We start from the raw sequence: 19,813 nt of genomic DNA, 5'->3' as shown, positions 1-19,813 counted from the left end.
AAGTATGTCTACGACCAGTCCTCTAAATTCAGTAAAGGTAATCAACTTGTTAGATTCTCCCAGGAATAGGCATATTGTTAGAACCTGGGACCTTGATTGTGCCATTTTACAGCCCCCACCATAGTGGGCCTGTAGCTTTTTTCTCCCCCACCCCAGCTTTCCCTTGTATTTCTTTCTTGCCCACCTCGGGCTTTCTTTGGTAATACATTTTTTATTCACCAAAAAAAAAAAAAATCAACGTGCAGGAGGCATGCGGTTCGAGAGTGAATGGGAGCAAACTAGCATTCAAAAAAAACACGGAATCACTCTGGTGCATTTTGAGAAAAACTTATCTGAGAGCAATACAAGTTTTTGAAAGTTTTTGAAAAGGGCAGGTCTGTGTTTTCAGTTCTTTTCTCTTAGTTTTTTTCCTTAAGGTGCTTTCATCATTTGCTACTTAATTAAATCCTAGTTGTGGAAATTCTTTGCCACCTTTTTTTTTTTTTTGTTGGGGGTGGGAGGATACATGGGAATTATGTGCCATTTTGGGCTCTTATGTTAATTAAAAACGCAAAACCTTATGTTTAAAAAGAAACGAATGCAAAGTAGGCTTCACTATTGTTTGAAACATTGGTTTTTTATTTTATTCTTTTCCTGATTAAAAAACATTGATTTTATCGTTCAGGATCGAAAACTTGAAAACCTGCTACTGTACAATATCCATGTGGTATCTTCTCAGATTTCCACATGATACATGTCCCTTATATTTCTCCAAGTAAAGCCCTTCACAAAATGATATCCATCATATTGACTTGACCTTGCATGACCAAAGATAGAATAAAGTATATACCCAATGTCTGCTCTAGATTTGACACAGTGACGCACTTAACTGAAATAAATTGAATGCAGACCCAATTAAGTAAAATCTACTTTTTACCACTTCTATAAATTTTCTGAACCAATAAAAAACGCTCATTCCATCCAAATTTCATAAAATGACACGGATTACATTTAAATTCTACTATGCTTCAAAACCCAGTATCTGCTCTCCTATGCTTCAAATCTCAGTATCTGGCGCTGCTGCTACTAGCTTTGAATCTACTTTTGCTATTAGCAGACTAGCAAAGTTCATAGCCAAACTCAACATAATTACTGAATTACACGCAACGTCTTGCCTACTGGTTTAATGTTGTACTTGAAACATGGTTAGATGTCCATTGATACTTACTTTTTTCTTTTTTTATAAGATTAGTTGTTTTCTGCAAAGGATATACTTTAAGAGGATTAGTTCTGGCTCTGAGCTTTTAAGTTATTCCAAATATTAATATCATAATACTAAGCCACTGGTATTTGCAAGTAAGATATGGCACTAGGCTGTGTAACGCTGGTTATTGCAGCATGTCTCTAGAACAGTGGGAGTACTTTTCAAATATCAAGCTTACCAAAGTTTGTCTCCTTGATCTACAGAGCCCATTCACTTTACGGCGCTGCATCAACTGAAATTGCACCAGTAATAACTTGAAAGCTGTAAGTTACATTTCAGTATCTGAATTTCAGTACCAACCATAGGCCTGATATGATCTACGCCCATGGAATCTTTCATATCAGGGTGTTGGTTTTCTGTCCATTTTAGTTGATTTTGGCCAGAATGGTCTTCTATTGTGTCATAATGGAACCATTAACCACAGTTTAATACCTGTTGGACAGTCTCCACTTTTCTCCATACCCCAGCATGTTGAACATCTCCACAAAATCCTCCATGCTTCAATTCTCAATCTTCTCTAATTCCATTATCCACACAGTATGTTAAATCAGTTCAATGAAGAAGCAGGATTTTCATAGGTTCAAATTATATCAGGATTGCTCTGAATTATACAAACGTTAATGACAGCCCTTCTCGATGCTAAATCCCAAAGATCGCCTAACACACGCTACCTCAGCAATTGGCGTCTGCAAACAGTACCCTCCCAGCTGAAACCAGGAAAGCCATATTTTCCAAACCATTTCTCTCATGCTTTTCAAGGACCTTTCCATCTCTTTCATTCGAAGATAACTCTTGAGTTCCCTTCCACGAAATTCATCTCAAGCTATTATAGATATTGACCTGTTTTGACGCCACCCTACATGACTGAGTCTGATTTCAGGCCTAATGGATGCATTCCTCAAGAACTCAGAACCAGCTCTTTCTTTTTTAATAATAGGCCCAAGACAAGGACACTCATTCCTTGCATGGACAATACACAGTTCCGGACACGGGAACCACTTGAATTAAGACATGGGGACACTGAAAAATAAATAAATTATATTGATACATACAAACATGGGTGTTAACATAAATACATGACTCATGGTATGACGTCGAAATTTCGGCAGCCTATTTTGTTTTTGAGATTGATTGAAAATAAATGATATGCAACCTGAGGGGGAGGAAATGTTTTGGTCATATCTCAGAAACATTACAAAGCCAACACTTAATACCTCATTTTGCTTGAGCTCACAATTTTGACCCTTTCGCAGGTTTCAACCACTGTTAGCAAAAACGCGTTTAAAATTCCGCTTTAAACACGTTCCCGTTTTAAACACGTTTTGCCGTATGCTTCCCAAACATACGGTAAAAAAGGGCAAACGGCAAGCATTCCCATTTTAAACACGTTTAAAACACGTCCCCATTTTTTTATGTTTTTTAAGACCTTGGACTTAACTGACCATATCTCTCTCTCCTGAACTCTTATCGGGCTGTTTCATTCACCAACGTAAAGATGACTCGAAGGGCTACATTTTTCATGATATCACCTTCAACTCAAGGTCAATGCACGGATACCAAAAATAGAAGCATGTATTTCAAATAAAAATTCCTCAATTTATATGAGAATAGTGCCATTTTTTTGGTTCCTTTTTTTTTAAATATAAACCTTTGAAACCTGTACCGTTCGTTTTCCGCTTTTTACCGTTCTCTTTTTTTTTACCGTTTTATTTGACCGTCCGTTTGCAGTTTTTTACCGTTTAAAACCCGTACCGTAAGACTCCGTTTTTTTGCCGTTCCCCTTTTTGCTAACTATAGTTTCAACCAAACTGCGTAGAAAGTGCCACAAATCTGGATTTTTGCTAAAAATTGATGCAGTTACACAATAGTAGATGTAGGGATTTGGAATTATTTTGCAATTTTATAGGAAAGTACTGAAGTAGACATACAAAAGAGATTCAATTGATATTTAGTTCCCAGTTTGGTTTGGTTACTAGCTTACTTAGGAGAGTTTGAGTCCTGCATATTTATATTGTATGTAGTCCAAACGACATACACAGTTTTTTTTGAAATAATATTGGAATTTTGACATACCGTTTCTGTGGCTTGGTTGCTGGTTGAGTAGCTCTCTGATCAATCCTCTCATGTCTGGATTCCTCTTTCCCCTCTTTACTTTGTTGTTACTCCTTATATAACGGTTGCTGCCGTTTTGGTTAAACCAAACCCTGCTCTGTTCAGAGCGAACCTTACAGCTCCACTCAGTTTGATCCATCTCCTTCAAGATCAACCCATTCAGTCCTGAAACTTTGGGTGAAGGGTATACTCTTTGAGGCAATTAAAAACTGTTAAGATATGTACTGTGTTTATGTTGGATTGTATGGGCCAGAGGTATTCTGGACTTTTTCCCTTTTATTATGTCTTTTCTCTTTTGTTATGTCTCTCTTGTATGTGGTTTAGTCCCACATTGCTCATGTAATTCATGATTATAAATAGATGTGCTTGGGATGATAGTTAATCATACAAGCATTATGTTCTAATTCTGATCCTCTCTACATGGTATCAGAGCAGGCAGGGATCACAATATCGAGTCCCCCTGGGAGCAGGCAAGTGTTAAATTATTTATCCACCCGTGTCCCCCTTTGGATAGTCCGCCGTGTTAGAGCTCCTGTATAATATACATATTATTTTCGTGTAGTGCTCTCATCCAAGCCTTATGTCCTAATTAATCAATAGATCACCTCATCAGTGTTTTGAATTAGGACTCCACCTCTCCCATTCTCGATCCCCCCCTTTTCTAATTCTTGATCTCATCTTTGTCTTCTCTTCTCTTCTTCCCTTTGTTTTCTTCTTCTTTTTTCCATAGGGCAGCACTGATGAGGTGATCTATTGATCCGGTTGCTGCCCTCTTTTTCTTACCTCATTCCATGATATCCAGATCTGATCGATAGGGTGCTTGGTCTCTTTGCTGCGAAAATTGGAGACTTCAGCCTTCGTTGGACAGATTCAATCTATACTACAAGGGATTTGTTCACCATATTGAAGTTCCAGAACTGCAGCAGATTGGCATACAAGCATCTACATCAAGTTGAAGACCCCTCAAGATCGATATTTCTTCACAATTTCAGTTTCAACCCTGACAATAGTCGATCTTGAGGTTCCACCTGTCAGTTGGTTCTGATTTTTTGAGGAGTGATTCTCCCCTATTCAAGGCACCCTCGGCTGCAATTTCAGCCTCCTCCACTCACTTTTTGGGCTTCTTCTCCTCTTATCGATTTCAGCACTTTCAGGGTTTTTTTCAAAACCCTGAAAAAATTGATCTCAAGGTTTTCTCTGTCAGTTGTTGCTGATTTTTGGAGACATTTATTCTATCATCACCAGAGGGCTCTCATCCCATTTTCAGCCCTTAACTTGAAGGATTTCTTGGGTTTCTCTTCACAACAGCCCCATTCTGCGATTTGGGATTCTCTACTGTCTTCACGGGTGACTCAATGGATTCGACTGCTACTTCTGTTGGTGATGGACAAAGCAAATCAGATTATCATACCTTTCCTCCTAATCCAATCAAGTTAGATGGTACTAATTACTTGCTTTGGTCTAGGTCTGCTTCCTTTGCCATTACTGGCCGTGGCCTTACTGGGCATATTAATGGAACCAGTGTTATGCCAACCGAGCTTGGAGCTGCTCAAGAAAAATGGCTTGTGAACAATGGGGTTCTTATGTCCTACCTGATTGGTTCTATGACTACAGATCTGCAGCATAATTTTCTTCTCCTTGACACAGCCGCGGAAATTTGGGTTGCTTGCAAGGAAACCTACGGACAGCTTGGCAATGATGCCCAGGTATATGAAATCAAGAAGAAAGTCCTTCACACTACTCAGGGAGAGTTGACAGACTCCAAATACTATGCTACTTTGCACAGCCTTTGGCAGCAACTGGACCATTTTTCTGACTTTCACCCAAGTACAGCTGCTGATATTACTTCATATAAGAAACATGTGGACAAGATCAAAGTTTATGATTTTTTGGCTCGGTTAAATGTGGAGTATGATTAGATTCGGGTTCAAGTGTTGGGTCACAAACCTTTTCCCACACTTGAACAGTCCTATGCACTGGTCTCCTCTGAAGAAAACCGTAGGGCTGCCATGTTGCACCCTCCTATTACTGACAGGTCAACCCTTCAGACTGCTGCCCCGGCTGCTCTTGCAAGTACAGGCACTACTTCTACTGATTCTACTACTGGTACTATTGTTTGTGAGCACTGTCATAAGCCGTACCACACTAAAGACAAGTCCTCGAAACTTCATGGGAAGCCGGCTGACTTTGAAGCTAAGAGGGCTGCCAAGAAAAAGCCAAAGAACAAAGCCAACCATACTGAGTCTGTTACCACTACCCCTGCTACTGACACTGGTCTATCCCAGGACGATTTACAAGTATTCTTCCGTGTGCTAAGGACTTCCGCTGCTGCTGCCTCTACTACATCCGCTACTACTGCCAACTCTTCTGCTCCTTCAAGTTCACACTTTGCCCGGTCAGGTATTCCATTTGGTGATCACTGTGCTTCTGTAGCTTCCCATCCTTGGATCATAGATTCTAGAGCTACAGACCACATGACCGGTTCCTCTAGCCTGTTTCATCGATATTCTCCCACTTCTAGGAAAGATAAAGTCAAAGTAGCTGATGGTTCCCTTTCCTCTATATCTGGAAAAGGAATCATCAACTGCACTTCCTCTCTTCCATTGTCCTCTGTGTTACATATTCCTAATTTTACTACTAACCTTCTTTCTATTAGTAGTATTACTCGTGATCTTAATTGCAAAGTAACCTTTTTTCCCTCTCATTATGTCTTTCAGGATCTGGGCTCTGGGAAGACGATTGGATTGGGTAAAGCACACGGTGGATTGTACCTGCTTGATGATGGTCGCTTCACTCCACCACCATTACCTTCTCCGCTCCACCAGAACTCCTTGGCATCTTTTGAACTTTACCAATGGCACTCTAGGTTAGGTCACCCCCCCTTAAGAATTTTAGCACATTTGTTTCCTAGTTTGGTCACCCAACATACTAAGGATGACTTTTTTTGTGAGGCTTGTGTACTGGCCAAACAGACACGTTCAAATTATCCAATTTCAAATAAAAGGAATTCTTCTTGTTTTCAATTGGTGCATTCTGATGTTTGGAGCCCTAGTCGTAAAACATCTATTTCTGGTCATCGTTGGTTTGTCTCTTTTATTTATTGTCATTCTAGGAACACATGGGTCTATCTTTTGCACACAAAAAAATCAGGTTTTTTCATGTTTTCAGCATGTTCATAAAATGGTCCAAACTCAGATCCAGGCTACCCTCAAAATATTGAGGAGTGATAATGGAACCGAGTATACAGAATCTCAATTTCAAAAATATTTGACTGATCATGCCATTATTCACTAGACTAGTTGTGTTGATACCCCTGCCCAGAATGGCGTGGCAGAACGGGAAAACCGCCACTTGTTAGAGATGGTCAGGGTCTTGATGTTTGCTAGGAATGTCCCATCTCAATATTGGGGAGATGCGGTTATCACTGCTGCCTATCTCATCAATAGATTACCTACTCGGGTCCTTGACTCCCGTAGCCCATCAGATGTTTTACTGGGGTCTGGGGAATTCCTCCTTTATTGTGCCTCCCAAAGTGTTTGGTTGTGTGTGTTATGCTAGAGATACAAAATCTCCAGGCAAACTTGAACCTAGGGGGCTAACGTTGTATTTTCTTGGGTTATTCTCCAACCCAGAAAGGTTATAAGTGTTACCATCCCCCTTCCCGCCGTACTTTGGTTAGTATGGATGTTATTTTTCATGAGACCCTTTCCTATTATTCTTCACCACCTCTTCAGGGGGAGAGTTCTAGAGAAGATGTGCCTTTTGAGATTCCTCCTCTTGCGGTTCCTCTAACTGTTGCTTAGCCACCCACGGTTGTTGCCCAGCCACCCACGGCTGCTGCCCAGCCTCTTTTGGATGCTGCCCATCCTTCTTTAAATGATGCCCAACCTCCTCTGGCTGTTCCCCCCTCATCTGAAGGGAATCCTTTACAGGGGGAGACCATAGATAAGAGTGTTGTTAATGTTCCTATTCAAGTTGAGCTGATTCCAGTCCAGAGAACTATTGGTGAATTTCAGAAGAGGATTGACAACTCCAACATACTCACCTATACAAGGGGCAGGACCAACAGAGGGCAGCTTCAATCCACTATAGCACCAATACCCATCTGTTGCCGGCTCCAGATCCTTTCTCTCCTGGTAAGTCCTCTTTTTCCGACCTACCTATTGCTCATCGCAAAAGTACTAGGACTTGCACTTTACATCCCATATCTCGTGTTGTTTCTTATAGTCCTCTTTCTCCTTCTTTCCGTGCATTTGTATCTTCTCTTTCTTCTGTTTCGATTCCTAAAAATTGGCAGGAAACATCTATAGATGGAAAGTGGAAGGCAGCAATGATGGAAGAAATGAGAGCACTACACAAAAATAATACGTGGGATCTTGTGGCTCTTCCTCCAGGGAAAAAACCAGTTGGATGTAAATGGGTTTTTGTGGTCAAACAAAAGGCTGATGGTACAGTGGATTGATATAAGGCACGTCTGGTTGCAAAGGGGTTCACTCAAACTTATGGAGTTGACTATCAAGAGACCTTTGCACCAGTGGCAAAACTCAACACTGTACGGGTGTTATTATCTTGTGCTGCAAATCTTGGGTGAGATCTTCAGTAGTTAGATGGAAAGAATGCCTTCCTCCATGGGGAGCTTGAGGAGGAGGTATATATGGACATTCCACCAAGCTTCTCTGATGACAGGACCAGGGTCTGTAAATTGAAGCGTACCATTTATGGGTTGAAGCAGTCACCTAGAGTCTGGTTTGGCAGATTTCACAAGGCTATGATTTCAGCAAGATATAAGCAAAGCGATGCTGATCACACTTTGTTTATCAGACGAGTCGGTGACAAGATAACTCTTCTCATAGTCTATGTGGATGATATTATGGTCACTGGTAATGATGGTGATGCTATCAAGAATTTGAAGCTCTTCCTTGACCGTGAGTTTAAGGTAAAAGATCTCGGACCTCTAAAATATTTTCTAGGGATAGAAGTTGCTCGATCTTCGAAGGGCATCTTTCTTTCTCAAAGAAAATATATCCTTGATCTATTGACTGAGACTGGGCTGCTAGGTTGTCATCCTTCAGATACTCCTATGGAGGCTACTACAAGATTTAAGGAGAAAGAGGGTGAACCTGTTGACAAGGGTTGTTATCAGCGATTAGTGGGCAAACTAATCTACCTCTCTCACACACGACCTGACATAGCCGTTGTTGTAAGTTTGGTGAGCCAGTTTATGCATGATCCCTATTCCTCTCACATGGAGGCAGTCCGTCGTATTTTGCGGTATTTGAAGCCTGCTCCAGGAAAAGGAATCCTTCTCTGCCTCAATGGTCACCTGAAGATTGAAGCTTATACTAATGCTGATTGGGTTGGTTCCACTGACAGAAAATCTATCTCTGGCTATTGTTCCTTTGTGGGTAAGAACCTTGTCACATGGCGTAGCAAAAAGCAGAATGTTGTGGCAAGGTCCAGTGCTGAAGCCGAATTTCGTGCGATGGCACAAGGAATTTACGAACTTCTATGGCTTAGAGGATTGTTGCAGGATATTGGTGTTGCTGTCCATCTTCCCATGAGCCATTAGCATTGCTCATAATCCTGTCCAGCATGATCGTACTAAGCACGTCGAAGTTGATTGACATTTCATCAAGGAGAAGCTCGAAGCCGGACTCATTTGTGTTCCCTTTGTGAAGTATGCTGATCAATTGGCTGATGTGTTCACTAAGGGACTAAGTGGCAAAATGTTTCTTCCTATCTTAGTTAAGTTGGGCATGCATGATATATATGCTCCAACTTGAGGGGGAGTGTTGGATTGTATGGGCCAGAATACCGTGGGGGTATTCTGGACTTTTTCCCTTTTATTATGTCTCTCTTGCATGTGGTTTAGATGTGTTTGGGATGATAATTAATCATCCAAGCCTTATGTTCTAATTCTGATCCTCTCTACAGTTTAGTATGATAGAGGGTGTGTCCCTATTGTGCTGTGAGTTAAGTCTTAAGAGTTGTATTTTATTTTTTTTTCCTTACCTGCATCGTAATTAGACATCTACTCTTAATATGTTTCCTACTAAGAGTCCATAGCTGATATTATAAATTAACGGAGAGGACCACAATAGCAATACAGACTGAATTTATCGTGGTTCAGCATATCTTCTCTTCCTCTTCCATCATTCTCTTCAGTTTTCACTCCTCTCTCTTCACATTCGCAGGTGCTAGTTTCAGTTCCTGGTTTTGCTACATGGTATCAGAGCTGTAATCAGTATCTGCTATCTCCTTGATATCTGGTTTGAGAGTGGTTCTAGGTTTTTTGGTTTGTGGTGTACAGCCACCTATGCTATCTTTCTATTTGTGAAATCCTAGTTGATAGAAGAGTAGAAGACGAAGAACAAGGGTTTCATACACTGATGAAGATTGATTTGTATGAAGATCATACCTGCTACTACTGCTGATCAAAGATTATTTGAATCGAACCAACATCGAAGTTTTCTGGTATTGTCAAGTTCTTCGATTTCTGCAACTAACACCTATTTTCTGCTGATCGTTGATATCGATTTCTGGACTTCTGGACTTCTGGAGTTCCACTAGTTTTCTGCTATTGTTGATATCGATTTACGGAGTTCTGCTGATCGTTGATGTCGATTTCTGGAGTTCTGGAGTTTTGGAGTTCCGCTAGTTCTCTGCTATTGATCGAAGTTCAGCTGTCATCGGCCAGGGGGTTGTTCTTACTTAGTTTTCTATTTGTTTTGCTTTGCTGCTGGCTGCATGTCAATTTGATGGAATTTTTCACCTTGATTTGCTTCTGGTTGCGATTTGCTGGTATTTGCTGACTAGGGGCTGATTGTAACTCTCAAAAAGTGATTCCAGTGTTTTTCGATTCACAGGAACAGTTTGAGAATGGAATTCCGCTTGGCTACTCCGGTTTGATTTCATGCTCCCAAGAATCAAACCGGTCCAAAATATGCTGTGGGAGCATGATTTGCAGAACATTTTTTTAATGCCTTCACTGCTCCAGAGCAAAACTTACTGAACAAACCACAAATGAATATGAGAGGGGTCCCGATATTTTTGTGCAAAAACTCAAACCAAATCTTTCATCCTTGACTTCAACCTCCAACTTCTTCATTCTCAACCTAGGGCAAACCTGGGTCTCCTGTAGCTCCCGGTCAACCTAGGGCAAACCAACCTATCAAATCCATTCTGGTTTCAGGGCAGAAGCGCAGGCATCTCCTTTGTAACCTAGGGCAACAAAAATTTGTCTTCTCCATTCTCTGCCTTGTTGTTCGCTGTAGCTCAATGGCGGCGCAATTCCTTACAATCTCTCCCTATTTCTTCCTCTTTCAATTCCATTGCCCTTCTGATTTCAGGGCAGATTTCCTCTCAGTCTCCTTGCGGTGCTGCATATTTCTGTCTCAACAAGCATCGGCCCCGGTGTTGCGTATTTATAGCTCAACAAGAAACCCAAAGGTATGAGCTTCAGTGAGCCAAGATTTCCCCCTTTATCTTTATTTACTTTCAGAAGCTAGATTGAGTTTTTTTTTCCCTTGTTTTTTATTTGGGATTTAACAGCAGTGGCAGTGTTTTGATCTCTGCATCTTTGTTCGATTTCGGCATATTTCTCTTTTCCCATCCTTCTTTTCCCCACATCTTCATTCCACTTTTTGTTTAGACCTCAGTTTTTCCTCCTTTGTTTTGTTTGGATCCATGTAGCTGACCCCATTAAGTTGGGATAAGGCTGAGTTTGTTGTTGTTGTGTTGTTGTTAAGTTACACTGTTAGAATCATAAGCAGGGAAGATAAGCTAGTTGTCTTTTTTCCAAAGTCCTTATCAAGGAGCACGACTTTCACGTCAAGGATAACAGAAAGGACAGACTCCATTTTTTGTGCTATTTCATGCACATTTTCAAGCAGATCCCCCCCCCTCAAGAGTCGTACAAGACAAAACATACACAAAATGTACGCAAAGGATGAAACTAAAACATCAAACCTTTAAACCCAAAACCTCTAAGACGAAAACTTGCAATTGACAATTCCTACAACAAAACCATATGAGCTTGGTCCGTTGCACAACATATCAATGTTGAATGTTCAGTAACTCATTTATACACACATTCATTCAGCGTCAAAAATACAAATAGAACAGCACATAAAAGAAAAAGATTGAAGAATGCACCACAATGGGTTTAGATGGTATCAGGATCGATCTCAGAGGAGCAAAGAAACTCACATGCATGGAGGTGGGCCTTCACCTTCTGGCTCCAATTTCCGCCACTCGTAAGGCTTGGCAGCTGTGTCCAGGGCCCAAACATCAGCTAAAGGCCGCTTTCCTGGGAAACATAAACAAAAAATTTAAATCTCTACATCGAACTAATCCTCAAAACATGACACCAATTCAGTGTAAAAAAATGTAAAAAGCCCATGCTGAGAGAGAAGGTCGAGTACCATCATTTCCACCAATTGCAAGGAGGAATCTTTGCCCAACAAGAGCCATTACATGTCCATAACGTGGACCTGGGCCAGGACCTTGGACAACCACCCTACAGAAAGAGAACAACTTTTCAAGCCAGTAAACTTAAAAGACAGGCAATCAGAAATGCAGGGTAAGAACCTAACCTGTGCCATCGAGGCCGTTGCTGTGTAAGGTCCAGAACATGGAGATCCTCTGCAGACAGACCAGCTGGACCAATTCCCCCCTGAGCCAGACCAAAGTAGAACAAATCTGAGTTAAATTTGCAACTGAGTTAACTAACATGGGCATACTAGCACAAATTTAGCCCTATGAATACCTGAATAACCACCATAGTACCCACAGCAGTCGCCACATGTGCTGCTCTCGGTGATGGTTGTTCTCCAAGAGGTGTAAGCCTACAAATAAGGAACAGAACAACATTTTGAATGATAAGGAAAGCTAAAAAGAATATACAAAAGCTTGGACTCAGGCATGCTCACTACCTACTAAGACAATGATCATTGTTACTGAACTTACCGGCTCCATTTATTTGACAATACATCATAACAGTGCACGTCCGCAGTGGCACCAGCTAGACCTGCAATTCAATAATTGTACTCATAAAAGGGCCAAAACACAGAATAATAACCAGCAAGAACCCCAAAAAGCAGAGCATCATTCACAAAAATTAACGCCATTGTCTGGCTTTAGTTTGCCCCCTATCTCTTTCAAAAAATGCCAAAGCATTATAGAAGATAATGAGTGAAGTGAGCCCTTCCAATTCATATTTGGTATGTTTCCTACGGCTGAGAATTGAAGTTAAATTAGACCCAAAACTGTGAGCCTGTGACTACATTAGGGTTCTTTTGCATCAACGAGAAAACTACAGTAGAGCCAAAAACCAGAACAGAAAAACAATCAAGAAATGAAATGTTGGGTCAAAAGACATACGGATGCCAGCACTTCCCGCAGACGAAGGAGGTCCAGACGCCGCAGGATTGCCCTCAAGAGCTGTGGCACCACCAAACAGAATGAGCCGAGGCCCGATGTAACCAGACGTTCCTTCCTCCCCGACGGCAGCAACTGCGGTCAACGTGTGACCACACCTAGACCCCGCCCCATCCTCTTTCTTCTCGATTATAGCATTAACAACCGAATACGCAGGAGCCGGCCTCGGTCCGCCTACCGAAGCTGCCTGCACCTGAGGTTGTTGCGGCTGTAGCTGTGTCGGCTGCTGCTGTTGCTGCACCTGAGGCGGTTGCGTTTGCGGTTGCGGTTGCGGTTGTGGCTGCGATTGTGAAGACACTGAAGCGACCGACTGCTCTGCCGCACCGAGCTCCAGCTCTCCGTGCTTGTCTATAGACGAGATCGCTCCTCCGACAGGTGGTTCGTGGTTCTGCCCAGGACCTTGATCGGTCTCAGGCACCATAGACGAATCGACATCCATCGCTTCTCGCCTTCGATTCTCTCCTCAACTTCAAGATCGGAGCTATCGTTCCGCCGGGTTAGCATTTCTTCGAAGAAGCCCCATCAACATATCGAATCACAGCAAAATTCCACCCTCACCTCAATCGTCCGATTCTCTCCTAGAAGAAGGGCAATCAGACCCTCTCGGATCGCCGATTTCAACGATAACAGAATGATAGTAATTGAGAGATTACAAGAGCGATAAGGATCCAAAAGAAAAAACAAAAAACTTAGGTTTTCTTCCCCTCTATCTCTCTCTCTCTCTTTTTCTCTTACTTTCCTCGAAGGGTCGACGAATAATAACAGGGGAGACGGAGAAAAACTCAAATAACCTTCCTCGGTGGCAAAGGACAACAAACGAATGCCCCGTCTCTCTCTATTCTCGCTTACCTTACCTTACCTTAATCATCCGGTGGTGATACGTACGGCCTACAACTCCGATGAATGCGAGGTACGCCGTCAGATGTGCTTGGCGACGACAGAAATGAGAACTTATGCTACCGGCTAAACCATGATTGGATTCTATTAATAATGGTGCTTACCGGTTCCCCCACGCCTTCACAAGTATGTATGACTAATAGAGTTATGAATAAAACCAATGAGGTGTGATTGTGGGAAGGCTAGAAAAGTTTATTAATTAGTCTTAAATATCCAACTGTGTCGTCAAATCACACACTTCCACGAGATCTCTTCCACTATCAGTCACTGGGGGGAATCTATGAAACCTCTTGTAAACACGTGGCAGCTTGCAGAAATTCATAACCTGAAAAATATTAAATGGGTCCCTCTGCGTTGTGTAATGAATTGATATCTAATGGTTAGGATCACGCAAGGAAGGACTGAAGCGAAAACAATGGTGGGTCTTGCTATTAAAATAATTAATAAAACATGGTTATCTTGTCCGTTAATTAATGCTTTCTTGATATGAAATGGATGGTAGAACAAGGGACTAATGGGATAGAGGAGCAGTAATGGAATTAAAATATGTATGTTGGGGCATCCTCATGGATAGATCTCAGTCGTCCGTTTGGTTGACTGTTTTGACTGTTGACTCTTGGCCTTAATCCCTATACAAAACAATAAGATATTGTAAGATAAGGAAAAGACAGGTGGCACCGTGGTAAAGTTTTGAGACAGAGTAACCGATGCCCAAAACTACTGTAAGACATTTCCTTTCCTAAATATATGTGACATGTAAATTTAGAGAGAAAGGGGCGTTGGAATGTTTCGGTCCTTTGGGATACTTTAGGATAAACTTTATTGATTGACGAGTGTCAAAGGACAGCATATATAGTTGCTAATTTGTTTAATTAAAAAAAAAAAATTGCTTATTTGTCTATGTTTGTATGGAGTCCTCATCGCCGAAAACTTCTTGTCCCCCAAATGGATGGTGCTTTGACTTTAATTTAGGTACACTTATCTATCACTTTATTAATTACCTAGAGTGAGACCAACAAACTGTCGAGTTGAATTTGCATAATTTACCTTCCTTCAATAAAAAAAATAATAGAATCAAAGAAGATAAACGGAAACATACTCATTTGTGGCTGAGTTCTCCACCAATTTGTATTTTTATTTATTTTTGTTATGCGCCCTTCCCTTGTTTTCCTTTTCTTCCAATATGCATATCAATTGCATCTAAATTGGGTGGTTGTAGGCTAATTGACATTTAGTGATCAAAGTCAACAATGAATACTAAGAAACTTTCACAAATCATAATCACAATCACATTAAATAATCTAGCACCAAAAAAATAATAATAAACGGCTCCATAGTTTATTTGATTTGAAACTAGTTTCACCATTTTAAGAAACCACCAATAAATTTATTAGGGAAAATACAGGTCCTTTCACTAATATTGTTTAGATTGAAACTCACATTAGGTGTGTCCTATTGTTGCAGCCCAATTTTTGGTGGGGTTTCGATGATGATATATCTCTCATGTAATCTAACGATGTATAGGGATTTTGTAAATCTCTGAATAATCATGAGTCTTTCACTAAAAAAATATAGCAGGAAATTTTCATCTCAAAATGAGGGATAAGGTTAATTAAACATTGATTTAATAATGGGATCCAAAAATACACTAAGGCTCTGTATGGTAACGCTTCTGTTTATTTTTAGTGTTTTTGGGTCCGACACACTTTTATGTGTTTCTATTCATAGTTCATAGAGTTCACATAAATACATTTACACAAAAATGGTCACTACCCACAAAATCACCAATTAGGAGATTACTCCTGGCCTCTATCACTACAAACACATTTAGCATAGCAACACTGCATGTGCTCGGATCTGTGAGAAAACAAAATAACTGTGGAGCGAACTACAAGCTCAATGAGATTGAAACAAACATTATCATGCTACACCCAAACATATAAATAACATGATAAAAAGGTTTCCAAATTCAGTTCATCCATAAACATAATATGCATTAAATCCATTTCTAGATCGTTTTAAAAATATAAACAAACTCTATTCAGTCATTTTACAACTCTTAGTTAATGATCTCAACAGACAAACTGCTAAAGTGTTAGTGCAACAAATGAGGTAGACCGGAGACCCTTTGGTCCCGGTTAAAACTCATACATATGGTCACCAATTAAAATGGCCCAATATTACATCACATCCCATGTGCACACGAAGCATCTTGTTGACTAGGCAAAACATCTTACCCGGATGCAATATTCCTATCGCATCCCACTTGTGCGCGGCAATCTGCTAGTCAGACAAACTTCCCACCCTATGGCGAGGATCCCTCTTCCCACCCAAAGGTAAGGATATCATAAATACCTCATCTATCACATAACCCCCAGGATGGAAAGGGTTGTAGACATGTCTAGTTTTTCATTAATTACATTTTTGTTCCGTTTTATTTCATGTTCATGTGCATTTCCATTCCATAACATATCTTTGTGCATTTCCATCTCATAACATATCCATATGCATTTCCATTTCATTTAAGCAAAATGATAGGCATACATCTTCAACAAAAAAAGCACGGGGGAAAGTATAACCACAACCGTCTAAATAAAAATACAAAAGAATAAATGAGGGGGGGGGGATGGGAGTCCCAAGATAGCTCAAACTGAGATGAAGCACCAAGGGAGGCTAAAGTATCCACTACAAAGTTTCCTTCCCTCAAAGTGTGCTTAAAAGATATAGAGCAAAGTTGTGGCTCAAAAGACAACAATCCTCGATGATATGGAATAGCCGCCAAGGAATATCAGCAGTTCTTTCCTGTAGAACGATGATAACTAAGAGATTATCACTTTCAATATATAGTCTCTAAATAAAAATACAAAAGAAAGAAATGAGGGGGGGGGGGGGAGTCCCAGGCTAACTCAAACTGAGATGAAGCACCAAGGGAGGCTAAAGTATCCACTACAAAGTCCTTCCCTCAACGTGTGCTTGGAAGATATAGAGCAAAGTTGTGGCTCAAAAGACCACAACCCTCGATGATAGGGAATAACCGCCAAGGAATATCAACAGTTCCTTCCTGTAGAACAATGATAACTAAGAGATTGTCACTTTCATTATATAGTCTCTGAATGCTTCTACTTTGTGACAAACTTAAAGCTTGTCTTATGGCCAACGCCTAAGTTACACAAGCCCAATAATGTTCAATACCAGCTGAGAAGCCAAATAAGAACCGCCCATTTGAGTAATGACACACCCTACCAATATTCACAAGGCCAGGATTACCTTATTTACTAGAACCATCCACATTAAAATTCACAATATCTAGTAGTGGGGGACTCCATTTGATGAAACGATATTGACCAGGCTAATAGGATTTTGTTGGAAGGAGTTCAAGGAACTCTTCAGCAAAGTGCAGAAATTTACGGGTAATATTATCAATTTGTACTTAATGAATCTCTGAATATGACATCCACGTATCCCAACCAGATTTGCCAAATAATACTTGTTGTTAGGACTGCATCTCTAATGTTTTGAATTGGTTTATTCGAGTTTACAAGCATTTGAAACAAAATGATCATAAATATGAGTATAAGTCATACCATGAGGGAAGACCCTCCACCACACTGCCCGAGACGTAGGACATTGAAGGAATATATGATTATAGTTCATATTAGATTTTCCAAACATAAATGACAGCGAGTGGGGAGGTTTCTTTGATTTAGGAGGTTTGAAGTTGGGAGTTTTCATGTATGAACTTCTATAAGAAAACCTGAGCTTTTGGAGCAATGGGAAGATGTCATAGTCGTAACCATAATGAGTTTGAAGGTTGACAATAATCTTGAATGGATAGATGGTATGCTAAAGATACCAAAAACAAACCATTAAAAGTAGGTAACCTAAGGAGCCTATTATCTCTTGTAGTCAAAGGAAGAGGAATAGAAATTATAATTGATGCCACATCAGGCGGCTACCATGTAAACACCACATCTAGCTTCCACTTACGAGAGACAAGATCAATGCATTGAGTACCCTTTGAAGTGCCCCTCTAGGTAATGGGTGGGTGCAGAAGATGTTGAAAAATTAAGGATCCAATAATCAGTCCAAGGGTCTATATAATTCCCATCGCCAACTTGAATGAAGAAGCCTTTCTTTAGGAGAGGTATGACACTCATAATAGATTTCAATTATCATAGTGAATTAGATGGAATAGGGACACGTAGCACATTCAAATTAGGAAAGTACTTACTTTTCATTAGATGACCCCATAAAGAAATATGAGGCGTGAGTAGCTCCCAAGCTTTCTTGGCTAGTAATGCGTGGGTCATTGAATCTGATCGCTTAATATTCAAACCCCACATCTCTTCGGCTGGCAAATAAACTCCCAGATAATTATTATTATTGTTATTATTTTTGGTAAAACTCCCAGTTAATTATTGGCATTAGAGAATCATCACCATTAGACTAGAAGAATGACCTGTTAAGTTTATCTAGTTCATTAAGAATACAGAGGAATGCCAAAGGGATGAATGCATGAGAGTCATCTTACCTATTGCACTTAAGAATTTTGCTTTCCAATTTTGAAGCCTCTGATTTACTTATTGAATCAGATTATTGCAATGTTGCTTTCTCAACATCTCAGTGATTTGGGGAATACCTAGATAACTGTCAATCTCTAAGATAAGAGTAATATGGAAACAGTCAAATAATTCACGCTTCATGGATACTTTTACGTTAGGACTATAGTAGGCTCTTGTTTTCAAGATGTTAATTATTTGTCCCTATAAAAGACAATATGTCTGAATTATGTCTATGAATGCTCGGGCCTCATCACGGGATACACGTCCAAAAAGAGTTAGGCCATCCGCGAAGACCATATGTGAATTACTTTCACCATTACGAGATATCTGAATGCAATTGATTAAGCGGGAATTCATCTCCTTTTGAAGATGACTAGATAGTATATTACCACAAAGGACAAATAAATATGGCGAGAGTGGATCTCCTTGTCTTAGACCCCTAAATGGGGAGAAGAAATCAAAGGGGAGCTATTTAGAAGTATAGTCAACTGAGTAGATTCCACCCAATACATGCCATAATCAATTCATTATGAATTAAAACAATAGTTAGTTAATGTTGCTTGTTGCTCTAAGAAAATACCATGCGAGTCAGTCATAGGCCTTGCTCATATTCAATTCAATAGATATAAAGCCAGTGCTTCCTCTCCTTTGCTGATGATTGCGCTGCAGAAGTTCACGGCATATTAGAACATTATCTTTGATATATCATCCCTTAACAAAACCATTCTCATTGAAAGAAATTAGTTTGTGTACTAGTGGCCTTAAGTGGTTTACCATGATTCTTGATATAACTTTGTAACAAAAATTACACAAACTAATAGGCCTATAATTACTAATAGTTTCGGGAATGTCTACCTTAGGAATTAAAGCAACAAAAGTTCTACTCAATGAACAAACAAACCACCCCCCCCCCCAAAAAAAAAAAGAAAAAAAAAGATTTGACAGTTGCTATAATATCTGGCCAACAATGTTCCATACCTTTTGGTAGAACATTCCACATTAACCATTAGGGCCGATAGCCTTAGATGAGGGCATGTGTTGTACCGTTTTCACCAGTTGCCAATATTAAATAATTTCATAAACCGAATTGACTTTGGCTTCGAGTCACCGACTTTGTTTTGGTTATATTATATGTACTTGTGATATGGAGGGAGAAAAAGGTGCGCACAAGTTTTTCTCATTTTGTTTTTTCTGAATCCGATTCCGTGTATGAGGAATTTGTGAGATCTCTTTCGTTTGTGGCTTTTTCGTGGGATTGAAAGAAGAAAGGACAGAAATAAGAGATTGTGCTCTATCTAGTGGATTGCAACATGATGGTGTTCTCTCTACTAAGAGAATAAGGGAAGGTACTAAGGCTTTTCCGTATTGGTCACGACGAGTTTTGAGGTGAGAGTACTGTAGTCTTGTCACAAAGGTGAGTTGCTTTGTAATCCAAGGAAGGTTTATTTTTGGTGTTTTGCTAACATCTAGTAATGTATAGGGAAAAGATCTTGTAATCTCATCATTATTATATTGGAAGTTTTTACTTGGATGAGATATTGTGGTTTTTCCTTTTGCTTTA

General features: G+C 40.1%; 1 protein-coding gene across 2 annotated transcripts in view; it reads right to left on the bottom strand.

The window, feature by feature from the left end:
* Nucleotides 1-13,777, bottom strand: part of LOC122667240 (serine/threonine-protein phosphatase BSL3-like) — a 35,248-nt gene extending 21,471 nt beyond the window's left edge. Inside the window, exons 1-6 of one of the 2 annotated variants that reach the window (XM_043863486.1) lie at nt 12,737-13,777; nt 12,323-12,383; nt 12,123-12,201; nt 11,950-12,029; nt 11,779-11,873; nt 11,564-11,663 (exon numbers count right to left, since the gene is read on the bottom strand). In XM_043863486.1, coding sequence (XP_043719421.1) covers nt 11,564-11,663; nt 11,779-11,873; nt 11,950-12,029; nt 12,123-12,201; nt 12,323-12,383; nt 12,737-13,232 — 911 coding nt within the window. In that variant the 5' untranslated portion in view covers nt 13,233-13,777. The remainder of the gene's footprint in view (nt 1-11,563; nt 11,664-11,778; nt 11,874-11,949; nt 12,030-12,122; nt 12,202-12,322; nt 12,384-12,736) is intronic. The other variant, XM_043863487.1, reaches the window with a different exon arrangement.
* Between the last annotated feature and the right edge of the window lie 6,036 nt (nt 13,778-19,813).

The sequence above is a fragment of the Telopea speciosissima genome, chromosome 7, assembly GCF_018873765.1.
Source record: "Telopea speciosissima isolate NSW1024214 ecotype Mountain lineage chromosome 7, Tspe_v1, whole genome shotgun sequence".
Lineage (NCBI taxonomy): Eukaryota > Viridiplantae > Streptophyta > Magnoliopsida > Proteales > Proteaceae > Telopea > Telopea speciosissima.
Note: the sequence above shows the minus strand (reverse complement) of the source record. Positions and strands in the feature narration are given on the sequence as shown.